Below are 11,540 nucleotides of genomic sequence, written 5' to 3'. Positions count from 1 at the left end.
CGTGAGCCCAACTTTTCGTTATCAGAGGATTGCCTAGCCAATCACAGCCCCGCTTGCTCATTACGTTCGAGAAACCCCGATTTGGCGATTTGCGGAGCCAGCCCGTGTTGCCTATCGGATCATCGTCCCGCTGTTCTGGATGCGTACAAGCACCAACGCTTAGGATCGACTTGGCACTTTTCTATGACTTGCGTTGCTTTTTGCTTTTGTCTTTGCCATGTTTTGCTTCTCTTGGCGTTTTTCGCTTATATGTGTGCTTAAAAGTATATGAGTATGTAGCTATAAACATCCAAGTAGTGGCAGCTGGACTGTATAATGTTGTGCTAATACTTCCTTCACACGTGATGCTCGGAATAGCTGCCAACATAGACACCTCCCTCGTTACATACCACTTTGCCTTGTATGATATCAGTTATGGTAAATAATACAGCTGCTTTACCCCTGTTCTCTCTGCAAAAGTGTCGAATATGACACCGAGACTCTTCTTTCAACTATCAACCTCGGCTTCTCTCCTCTCCTAACGCTTGACAAACCATCCTAGCGGGAATTAGATCAATCTTCCGTTTAACATATAGCTTTGAATCTAACGTCCTGGGTTTGATTTCGATTTTATCAAAGCTTAACCCTCCTACACCCTAGCATACATGTAATCTACTATACCCCTTTCCCCCGATTCGTGAATTAATCGATAAAGAAATTACTCGACTTATTCTAGCTTCTTCAATCGCTCGAAGTAAATCTCACTATAAGGATACCCTATAACTTTGCCGGTTTGGAAAATAAACACGATTCATCAGAACTACAAACTCAGTGAAGACAAGAAGTTGAGCAAAAAAACACAACACGAGATTCCACCGTGAAGCTGGCTTCATGTATTTTATTCATGATTCGATAAAGAAGCTATTGATTCGCTAAACCGGCCATCAAAAGATGCAAAGTCTCCCCGTTTGTTCCTTCCTCGTCACTTCGTACGTCAGGATATCGTGATTTCGATAATGCAGCATCAGTCTATACCGTTTTGGTGCCGTTGCCCGGCTCGTTCTGTCGCCATACATGCGGTCGTCATCCTGCACTGGCCCAACCGCGAGCCCGTGCAATGGCCGTAACACTGGTCGGCATGCCTCCTCTTCTGATGATCGAGGTAGAATGCATTCTACCCGAAGCCCATGATGCCACACCCCCGATGTCTTCGACGCAACAGGAGACCTGAGTTTTGTCGGAGTAACACAAAGAACCCGCCCAGTAGGCGACCCTACTACAACGAGAGAGAGCTCAGGGATATGGAAGACCATGCTCAGGCGGCTGGTTGCGCGGAAATAGGGTCTTATGCTTCGTTCCTGAAACCAACTAAACGTGACAGCGTCGGGGCACAGAACCCCGATTTCTTTTGAGCGTGTGTCGTGCTCTTCTCGAAGACTCCTGAGTTCCAGGTCCTTTTCCAATGTTCGAATAAAATGATATCGCTTGGTAAATCTTTTGAGACGGTCTTCCGCTGCTGGGTCCTTGTTGTCATCTTCCTTGTTGTCATTGGACTCAGTCTTCCTCCTTAAAAATTCAAGAAGCTGTGTTGGGTGCCTAGGGATGACTTGAATCATCCCGCTATGAGGAAAAAATGCCATGTCGAGTCGAGTAGGAGGCGTACTAAGTCGGTTATGACTGCGCCGTTTCAAAGTCGTGACATTGGAATTCTTTCGCCTTTCATCCACTGACATGACAGTGTCTTGATCCACCGGTGAATCCTTCGCCTGGGCCAATGCCGGTTCGGGGGTGTTCGGGGCAGAGATGGCTTCTTGGAATTCCTGTACAGCGTACGCAAGCTGTCCGAGTATTTCATCTATGTCGTGTAGCGCTTGGTCTTGGTGGAACTGCAGTCCTGTCGGCGGATGTGGAAAGAGTACTGCGCTGCCGCCGTGGTCTGCGGTAACGATTTCAGGAACCCCTTGGGCGGCAATATCTTGTTGGGAATCTTCTGCTTCGGTTTCCTGTCCCATCTCGCCGCTATCCTCCTCATCCTCCTCATCCGGCTCGTCGCTGTCATTTTCTGATTCTTCTTGTTCGACCTCACTTTCGTCGCTGTGCTCGCCCACGAAATTGGGAGCAATGGCATCGCCTACGAGAGATTGTAAAGATTGGTTATGAAACATGTTCAGAACGTTGGGGAAAAACTGACCCGCCCTGGCTCCAAGAATAGGAGGAGGGCATGGGTTGTCCGGGATGGCTGCGAGGCATTCTGCCACATTCACCATTGGCTGCGAGCATCCCGATCCCGGCTGGAAGATGCTGAGCGCCTCCTCGGGTAACCCAAGCATCTCCTCGAGAGTGTTGACTGGCACAAAGGATTCTTCAGAAAGAGCCAGCACACCCCATCCCCTAGAAGAAAGAAAAACCACCATCAGAATACTGCATCAAATAGGTCGTTGCGCCCTCCAAACGCTTGCTTACCGTGATGGTGCTGGCCAGAATTCTTCACTCTGCAGTATAAGATGTTTAGATGGCGGGATCTGGACTACAGGCTGGGAAATTCTCCATATATCTGCTATCCAGATGACCCCATTGATATCTACTGCGCATATCTTCTCAGCCTGGCCGTCCTCGCTATCGGCGAAGCAGATGTTGGGGATGTTGGACGCTTCAGCCCCGAAAGTCACCACGATCCTCCAGTTCCGTGCCCTCCTAGGTATGCTTGATTGGGTGTTGCCGCTGCTCTGGCAGCAATCGCAGAATTCTCGTATTCTTCTTGATTTCTTCTGACATGTTGTGAGAGCAAAAGCAAAAACCGTCACCTCGTATCGATTCGTGCTCACAGCTATAAGGCGAGACTTGCGATGGATGGCCAGCCCCCAAGCCGTATGGCCGACATTCTCATGAAAGAAGCGTCTCGGCTGACGATGGGCGTGTGTTTTCCCAGTGCTCCTCTTGGTTTTGGAAATCGAATCTGCAATCTCCTTGACATAGTACGCAACCACATCTCCATCATCGTAGCAAGCGACTAGAATCTCTTCTCTCCCGAGGTAGCCCGTAATAATATGATTGATCACATGCGGAGTATCAGGATCGATATAACCCCCAATAGAAAGAGCCTCTTTACTTGGCCTAGGGTAGATTTGGAGGTCGGGGTCTCGAGGAATCGTTTGTTTCGGAATGCTTCGAGGGGTGTAGGCAAAAATGTGGCCTTGATATGCGACAAAGTAGAGCTAACATCAGAAAACTCTCGTCAGTCATTTCCATTTACGCCATTTGGCTTCTCTCCCCTCACTCAACCACGTACATTGTGAGCTTGCGATAGTGCCGTCAGATTGTTTCGATAGTTCTGCATGCTTGGGACGAGCCGATATATCGAGTCTTTGGGGAGGCGCCGGTCTTCTTCGAGACCCGGAAGAAAAGTTTGCTGGGTTGATGGCCAAGCAAAGGGCGATTCAAGACCTTCCGGCTCCATCCCCAGGGAAGTTCGCTCTCGATCCCGGATCGCGACTTTGGCTTCATTCCCAAACTATCAGGTCATCCTCCATGTCAGCCCTCTGCATCTGCGAGTCACTATCACGACCTAAAAATGACTTACCCTATCCGTCGCTGTTTGTGTATAACATCTTCCTACTGACAAGGTGCGAGGGCTAGGGGTCGGCGATTTCTTCGATGGGCGATCCATGGCCGTCGAGTGGAGGGGAGCCTCGCCACTGCGGGCAGACTGCGCGATCTCGGGACATGTAAATCAAGCAATAGTAGTAGAAAGAGAAGAGCCGAATGGTGAGAGAAATATTTAGGCGTGAGCGACTGGAGAGGATAGAATATTCGATTGCAGGCGACTATATGGGAGGCGATACAAAGCAACTTGGTGGGGAGGCAATTTAATTGGAAGCTTCCAAGAACCAGAGCGATGCGGTTGACAGAAGCAGTGTAACAACCCCACAATTTAGCGCATGAGATCAGCAAGATGCCAGGCTTTATCGATAAAAGCACCGCAGGTCACTTGCAGCTACTCGGACATGACTAAGGATTTGATGGAATTACGGAATAGTATCAAGTGAAAAACAATAGACAAGAGTAACTCGTTCAGCTTCATTCATTCTCTAGCATAAAATAGCAGCGTACAGGATCGTAAGGCAATGCGTGATGATGCATGTCGCCATGAAGATAATTCCAATACTTCCGGTGGTCAAATAGATGCCCGGCACCGCATACACATCCAAACGCCTCCAAAAAGCGCCAGTGCATGTGCTCATCAAAACTGGGTATGTAACCAAATAACTCCAATCCATGATAAATCCCATCAACAAACGATAGGACAAGCAGGCAAGATATCTTCCGCTTGCCTATGAAAAACAAACCCAAAAAAATTCATTCCAATTCCAATTCCAATTCCAATTCATTGCCTCATCAGCTCCTGTAAATCCTTCATGCGATAGTCAAGCACTGGTGTGATCCAGTCATCGTGCACCAGTGAATAAGACTCCTTCTCGTTGTTCTTGGGCTTGCGCGGGTTCAAAGCCCAGTATCCGAAATCTCCATCAATGGACTTGAGATACTGGAGCAAATGTTTCCAGTAGCGCGCATCGCCGACAGTAGGGTCGTTTGGCGCTCCCAGCTCTCCAAACCAGACGGGCGCAATGTCCAGGTCAAGTAGATACGCCCAGTTCTGACGCATCGTCTTGACGAAGGACTTGTAGTTTCGCTGGGCAAATCGACCCTGCCAGCTTCCCCAGCCAGACCACTTGTAACCATGAGCAGAGTATACGAGCCGGTTCTCGACATCCAGTCGGACCGGGCGGTCGAGAGCACCCGAAACATCGTTGGCCGACTCGGTGCCTTCGACAATGATGAGCCAGTCGGACTTCATTTTGAGCAGGCGATTGCCGCACTTCTCTGCGGCGGCTGCCCACTTGGACCAGGGCATGGTTCCCCAGAGGCCACGGACCTCGTTGCGGAGATCAGCTCCAATGACCAGCGGATTATGTACGAATCGCTCCATGACCGACTCCCAATGCTGAATCCACTCCTCCTCTGTCTGCTTGACGCGGCACAGAGGTCCCAGGTGGTCGTTGGCCCAGCCAGCATCGCAAGGGTCTGCTCCACAGCACCAAGTTGCGCTGGTGATGTGGTTGTTGATGATGACAGCAAGTCCAGCGTCCGTCAGAGCCGTTGTCACGGCTTCGAACACGTCCATGGCGCGAAGGCCCTCGAGGTCCGGGTTCGCAAGCACCAGTCGTGGCTCAAGGACCGGGTTCTTGATGACAAGTTCGTCTGAGTAGGGCAGCCTCACGCTGTTGAAACCCATCTTCTTGATGGTCTCGGCAATGACGCTTCGGTGCTGGATATCCAATCCGCCCGGGACGAATAGCTCATCACTGGCGCCGTACCAATTGATTGAAGAAAGCTTGAACCGATGGCCTTGCTCATCGACAATGTTCCGTCCCTGCGTCCTCAACGGCAGCTTGTAGCTCGATATCCATGTCCTCTCCAGGGGGGCCGGCAGGGGCTTCCGGCTGAAGAAAAGCGACTCTCGATCGGGCATCCACTTGGCATTGAGATCCTGCTCCCGCGCCCACAGAACGGTCAGGTAAAAGACGGCCGGAATCAGCAGCATGAGCATCGCCATCATGAATTTGGATCGCAGCCGGTACCCAAGCCCAAGCCAGAGCTTGCGAGGTGATGCCCTCCGCTTGTTTGCCCACGCCCGACTAACATTTGCTTCGGGTGGAGTATACAGAGGCAGGCTCTCGTCAGAGCTGGAAGCGTCCTCATGGTCATCGCTTGATTGGCTCCAGTGAACATGGCGCTCGGGCTTGTCGGGCTGAGAGCCGTTGGCATCGTCGATATCGCCGCTGACTAAGGCAGCCGGAGCCCGCCTGTCCGCCATTTGATTGCTTGTGGTGGTACAAGAGGATTCCAAAGTGGTGCTTACACAGCACAGCGACGTGATTGGAAAAAAAAAAAGTAGCAGAGAGCTCCGAGGATCCCGTAGAGTGAGGCAGAACTAAATCGCCCTTTCTATCGCTCGTGATATGCGTCTCTGTTGGAGTATTTTTTTCTTATCCTTGTTTTTCTTTTCTTCTTTTTATCTCGTGTTGAACTGTGTGGCGGGGTGCAACTACTCAAGCATAGATAGATGTCGCGTGCTCATATCCGTACCCAAAAGGCCTTCGGGATCGTCGGGCAGCCCCAATCAAGTGAATGTCGAAAATCACCAAAGGCACACTTCAGGAGGATCAAAAAAGTGCGATGATCCCGTAGGCTGTGCAAAAAGGCGAAGGAATAGCTCCAGTCAGTAACACAGCCCAGCAACGAGAGAGCAAGGCAAGGCAAAAAAGAATCGAGGTTTGTCGTCCCAGGCACCCGACAAGAAAAAGTCGCCGCCTTTATAAACAAAGCAAACGGCAGACTTAATTCCGTTCCTGTCATCGCATCTGGCCAATCGCACCTGCGAGAGCCAAGGCCAAGGCCAAGGGCCGCTCCGGAGAACCCGGGCCAAAGTTGCTATTAGTTAGCCATGACCTCACCTTCGAACCAGAAAGCAAGCTCGCAACGTTCGAAAGCGCATCTTCGGCACTCTTCGCCTGTCCGATGGAGAGGGCCAAGCCAAAAGTCGTCCCACCGAGGCAGGTACTTGTAAACACACCGCAATCTTGCCGCGGATACGCGTATCCATTGTTCAAAGAGTACATGCCGCCCTGGCTTTCGATGATCGACCTGGCGCGCCAATTGGCGAGACGCCCGCAATGTCTGTAAGCGGAAAGACAAAAATCACACGAGACACCCGACACATCAACAAAACCAGCATCGGTAACAACGACAGCAAACGATGTTTTCAGGAATATAGAAACGGATTTGAACTCTTGAATTAATTAATCAATCCAGACACTCGTAATAAGATATCCAGGCTTTTTTGCTCGGTATACATACAAAGTATATACATAAAATACGCTGCGTAGCGACCATGTGCTTCGTGCTATGAGGTAGGCGACCGAATCTGCCGGTAACGGGTACCTAAGCTGCAAGCCTCCCCCACAGGCACTAGCACACTTTTTTTCTTCTCTGCCGTCTCAGCTCCTGCACTGCACACATCTGATCCGCCGCTTCCGGATGCGCCTTTAGTTCCCGCGTTCCGCATGCCATCATCTTAACTCCTCTCCTGAGCTACTCGTAACACTTTACATAACAGGTTTTACCAGAAGATGCTGCCAAAGATATTCAACAGGCGCACGTGCAGATCCCCCGGGGATTTTTGCTCCAGCCTCTAGCCATTAACGGGGGACTGTCTCGGAGATGTGAGGGCTGGATTCTCCAATCAGGATAAGAGAACCAGCCTCTTTCATCGTGAGCGTCCGCCCCCTTTTTTCTAAGGAGTGTATAAGAAAAGAAAGATAAAAAAGAAATATGGTCCAATATGTACAAACAAATGATATGACCGTGGCGCCACGCTGTCCTGTGTCTTAGAGAGGGTGCCATTCGACTGCAAGTAGAGACCTTTTGTGTCTCTAAATGGTCAATGGTTGAGGGATAGATAGAATTATAATAGAAAGGGTGTAAATGAGCGTCATCGACGCAACATCATGCCGCACCGTGAGATGCTGGACATGTGGCGTCACCTCCAGGGTATTGTTGTTGATTCCATGGCTAGCCGTGGAGCGGGTATCTAAGCAAATGCTTCAAGTCGATTCGTTTGGCTGTAGGAGAGAGGTTGTTCCCCTTCCCCTTCCTCCCCCTTTTTTTCTGACATCCCTCTTCTATTTTTTTTGTTTCTGCTTCATGCGAGCGGTTCGCTTCTTTGCTGCTTCTTGCTTCTCGAGCCGACGCTCGGCGACTTATATGCGGTTCATGGCCAATGGGTTCATATCGCGGCCTTGCGGGGCGGCGTAGGTTTGCTGCGCATTCCACTCAGGCCGGGAGCCCTGTGGTGGCCGGGGGTTCGAGTAGGATCGCGCCGGTGCGTTGTATCTGGCTGTTTCGCCAAAGTAATCGGGGGCTTGATTGCCCGCTGCGGATTTCACTGGATCAAGTGGTGTTACCACGGCGCTCGTATCTCTGGAGAGCATCTCGTACGAACGTGTATCTTTCTGATTATCATATCGGGCATCCACCGATACGAATTCCTTCTTTCTGCTATTGAAAGGAGACTTTACCAAATCAACCCAGCCGGTAAACATGGTCCATCGACCAAGGAGGAACAGGATCCAAATGCCGTTCAGCTAATGCGCCAACCAGGTCAGTAATCTAGAGAGTTAGGCGGTCAGGAGAACCTTGGTACTTACAGAAAGCAGAACAAGCACGGCAGCTATTGTCGCTTCGCTGACGACTAGGGAGCCGGTATCGTCAAGACACTTTGTCTTGTCGCCCTGGGCTCCGATGAGGCAGACAATCCACTTCTGAGCAACCTTGGGGTCGTCGTTGATGGATTGAACAACGTTGTCCTGGAAGACGAAGATGACGGAGAAGAAGATGACATCGGCAATGATGATGAGGACAATGGCAATGCCTCGCCATTGGAGAGCAATAACTCGGCGGACTCGGCGGTAAGCCTGTCGTGGGGACATGGTGATGACACTGTTTGAGTAAGTTGGGAGGCTGGATCCTTCGGTCGACGCGGCGTTGTCGTTCAGAGAGGCGAGATAGACCTTGATGCAGTAGCCAAAAGTGGTGAATGTCGTCACGACAGTGATGCTGGCAAAGATGAGAAGCGGGATCCAAAAATCTGCCAAGCTGTTCTTGTGGTTGATATGACACGTTGCGCCGAACCGGAAGGAAACTCCACTGAAGACCAGAGCGACGACGATGCCAATGGTAGGGATGCCCCAACCAGCGGCTTGGGCGAAAATCATAAAGTTGCGGCCCACAAGAACCTGCCAGCAGATCTGAAGGTGAAGGGAGAGGGAACGAAGGAATGCCCACATCACGGCGCACCAGCCTCCTAGGATCAACATGGCACCCGACGCTCCACAGACACTCAAAGTGTGCATGTCGTTCGGAGTGATGGCATCAAAGCACTGATCCGGCTCGGCCGCTAGCGGAATGACGAATCCCAACTGGAATCAGCGGTTAGCGACCAAGGCTCTCTTTGTGTAAACGACCGTCACTCCACCTACATTCATGATCAAGACACCCAGGGTAAAGCAGATGCTCAGGTAGTGACGGTTCGTCTTTTCCACTGGCAGTGTTGCCCATGATACCAACAGGAAAACGCAGCAGATGACACTGACGGTTGCGATCCAGTTGGCCACGGTGCCGATTGTAGTGAAGCTATCTGGGTAAACCCAGTCTGTCATGGGACAGGGCAAGCAGCATTCAATGGTGCCCGAAATCTTCTGGCACAATCGGCCGCTGACATCTACATCTCAAGTCAACAGATCGATCCAACACCAGTCTTTGGGCGTCCATTTCTACTTACACCCTCCACCACCAAAAAGCGTCGAATCGATGAACGGAGCAGGGCAAAGGTTGATTCCTGTAACGTTGGCCATGGTGAAAGATCGTGTCCGGCAACGGTGGCCTTGAACCGGGTCGAGAAAGGGTCGTTCGTTTAAGCTGTGCCCCTTGAGGGGATTTCGTTGCTGGTCGCCTTCCCAAGGTGCACTTTAAGGCGTAGTAGAGGTTATGGATAAACAGGTTGTCGTCGAGGTACAAAATCAAGGAGAGGGGGCGTCAATGAAAGAATGCGATACTATGGGTATCGTGATGGCTTCGCGCACAGTCGAACAGATACGTAGTCATATGACCCAATCGATCAGATCATTCGAAACACTTCAAGGTGGCGTAGGACAGTCGATTGATGTGATGAATCCTCTGACTAGTCGGCGGGCGTGTGTTGATGAATAGTAGAGCCGTCGTGATAGTATCACAGCATAGTGAAGCCAAGAAAGGAAGTTGTGTGTGGCGATATGTTACTCAAGAGAGTATAAGAGAGCGGTATTATCCAAGGGATAAGAAAAAGAAGAACAAATAGACAGGAATACAGAATGCCCAGACCCAGACCTCAGCAAAGACGACAGCATTCAGGCATGAATGCGAGGGCATGCGGGTCATAAAGTACTACTCGTACTTGGCTGAAGAGTCAGATGGACTTCGCAGAGCAGCTGCCAGGCAAGGAAACTAGTCTCGAATACAACGTTCAAGTCGACCAAGAGGCGGGCTGACCCCTGTACGTGCAGAATACCGGGGTCTCTCATGTTCCTGGTAGGGTCGTGAGTTTTGTGGAGCTGCATGGGCTCCGAAAGCTGGACAGGGGCAGTACTTGTCGTCCGCACCGGAGCTTTGTCTTCTGAGAGGTCGCCAGTACATACTGTACTCCGGCCAACTGGACCACACAACCCTTGTGAGAGAGGGTACCTCCATAAGGTGATGAGATGCCACAGGGGCAGAGCAAGGCTTGTTTGGATTGCTGGGGTCTAGCCCAAGGAGAGGCTCCAATGGGGCTCTCTCCACTCGTCTCTGGGATGTTTCTTTGGCGAGATGCATTGGGGTCTCAAGGATCTCGCGGGCAAGTAGACTGCGGCTTGGAGCAGCTGTCCCTCACGATTGGAGGACTTGGCCGGGGGTCTTCTTGGTTACGGCTTTCTAGTCACAATTATTTAGTGGCAATTAGTGGCAGTGTTGGTCAACTATCGGTAGCAGAGGCACTTGGCAGGGGTGTGTGAATTTGTCGACAAGAGGCGAACCAAGTTGCGCGCAGGCGCTTGGCGACTCCCAACGGCGGTCGCGCAATCTTCGAGAGCCCAGCCAGTAACGTGGGCATACGAGTACATATTCGGCTGCTGATAGTGCCGAGAGAGTGTGTTACCAGAATGGCAAATCAGCAAGCAGTGCCCGTGCTTGTGTTCTGTTCACCCATGCCTGCCCTTGGACGGTTCGAGCTGAATCCGCGCAGCCATGAAGCCCCAAAATCGACAATCGTAACAGAGATGTGACCCCTGAAGGACGTTCCTGGCTTGTCCAAGTAGGCTCGTGGCGGTGGGGGCGTTCCCGGGCGAAAAGCTTGAGCTCGCCAGCGGCTTTCGTACGAGTCCCAGTAGTGGCATCTGTATGTACTGCATGTATGGAGTACTTGCATGCGACGCTGCTGGGTCAAACACTTAAGGGGGCTGCCGGGCTGTCGTCCAGGGGCTTTTTTCCTCACTCGATCCCACACAGTACCCTCTGTCCTGAAGGCGAGCGGGGAGAGAAGCCTTGAGCTCCACCTGGGACTGCAGCTCGGCAGCCTTCTGATTCAGAACGGTTGAGAGAGCGAAGAAAGATCCAGGGTCAAGGGCACCAGGCGAACAATGTGGGTGGGGGTGAGAGAGCCAAAGGCACGGCACAGCACCCAAAATAGGCTATTAGGCCCGTGCTGAAGAAGACGATCTCATCTAGCTGCTTTTGGGCGATGTAGGGGATTTGGGATAGCCGGCCGCTGTCACAGACGTGATTACGTCCTGTGGCGCTCGACTAACAGCTTATGGCACAAAGCTGGCACTAACGACGAGAGTAATTTGAGCTCGCGCAAGAGTCCCATCTCCATCGCGGAATACCTGTTCCAAAGTCAGTTAGATTTGGAGAGTGATGTGCATTTCTAT

At 51.3% G+C, this 11,540-nt stretch overlaps 3 protein-coding genes across 3 annotated transcripts; all 3 read right to left on the bottom strand.

The window, feature by feature from the left end:
* Positions 1–650: 650 nt before the first annotated feature.
* On the bottom strand, positions 651–3,872 carry V8C40DRAFT_236047 (uncharacterized protein). Its single transcript, XM_083213964.1, has 4 exons — positions 3,560–3,872; positions 3,269–3,490; positions 2,443–3,194; positions 651–2,370 (listed from the first exon to the last, which is right to left on the bottom strand). Exons 1-4 carry the CDS (start codon positions 3,644–3,646, stop codon positions 924–926), a joined length of 2,508 nt encoding a protein of 835 aa, XP_083077166.1. The 5' UTR covers positions 3,647–3,872; the 3' UTR covers positions 651–923.
* A 172-nt stretch (positions 3,873–4,044) lies between these two features.
* V8C40DRAFT_236046 (glycoside hydrolase superfamily) lies at positions 4,045–6,308 on the bottom strand. The gene has a single exon (XM_083213963.1). It carries the CDS (start codon positions 5,852–5,854, stop codon positions 4,364–4,366), a length of 1,491 nt encoding a protein of 496 aa, XP_083077165.1. The 5' UTR covers positions 5,855–6,308; the 3' UTR covers positions 4,045–4,363.
* A 1,313-nt stretch (positions 6,309–7,621) lies between these two features.
* Positions 7,622–9,766, bottom strand: V8C40DRAFT_146146 (uncharacterized protein). The gene is made up of 4 exons (XM_083211246.1): positions 9,380–9,766; positions 9,078–9,319; positions 8,247–9,017; positions 7,622–8,183 (listed from the first exon to the last, which is right to left on the bottom strand). Exons 1-4 carry the CDS (start codon positions 9,450–9,452, stop codon positions 7,800–7,802), a joined length of 1,470 nt encoding a protein of 489 aa, XP_083077164.1. The 5' UTR covers positions 9,453–9,766; the 3' UTR covers positions 7,622–7,799.
* Positions 9,767–11,540: the final 1,774 nt, after the last annotated feature.

Source organism: Trichoderma camerunense (assembly GCF_050948025.1).
Source record: "Trichoderma camerunense strain CBS 138272 chromosome Unknown V8C40scaffold_3, whole genome shotgun sequence".
Taxonomy (NCBI): domain Eukaryota; kingdom Fungi; phylum Ascomycota; class Sordariomycetes; order Hypocreales; family Hypocreaceae; genus Trichoderma; species Trichoderma camerunense.
This window is presented reverse-complemented; position numbering and strand designations above follow the sequence as displayed.

Bases quoted from the DNA above. Each gene is read 5' to 3' on its own strand.
- V8C40DRAFT_236047 (XM_083213964.1), bottom strand. From the start codon at position 3,646: ATGGATCGCCCATCGAAGAAATCGCCGACCCCTAGCCCTCGCACCTTG. The intron at 3,491-3,559 runs GTAAGTCATTTT...ATGACCTGATAG, and splicing joins CACAAACAGCGACGGATAGG to TTTGGGAATGAAGCCAAAGT. The intron at 2,371-2,442 runs GTAAGCAAGCGT...TCTTTCTTCTAG, and splicing joins TTCTGGCCAGCACCATCACG to GGGATGGGGTGTGCTGGCTC.
- V8C40DRAFT_236046 (XM_083213963.1), bottom strand. From the start codon at position 5,854: ATGGCGGACAGGCGGGCTCCGGCTGCCTTAGTCAGCGGCGATATCGAC.
- V8C40DRAFT_146146 (XM_083211246.1), bottom strand. From the start codon at position 9,452: ATGGCCAACGTTACAGGAATCAACCTTTGCCCTGCTCCGTTCATCGAT. The intron at 9,320-9,379 runs GTAAGTAGAAAT...CTTGAGATGTAG, and splicing joins GCTTTTTGGTGGTGGAGGGT to ATGTCAGCGGCCGATTGTGC. The intron at 8,184-8,246 runs GTAAGTACCAAG...TTGGCGCATTAG, and splicing joins CCGTGCTTGTTCTGCTTTCT to CTGAACGGCATTTGGATCCT.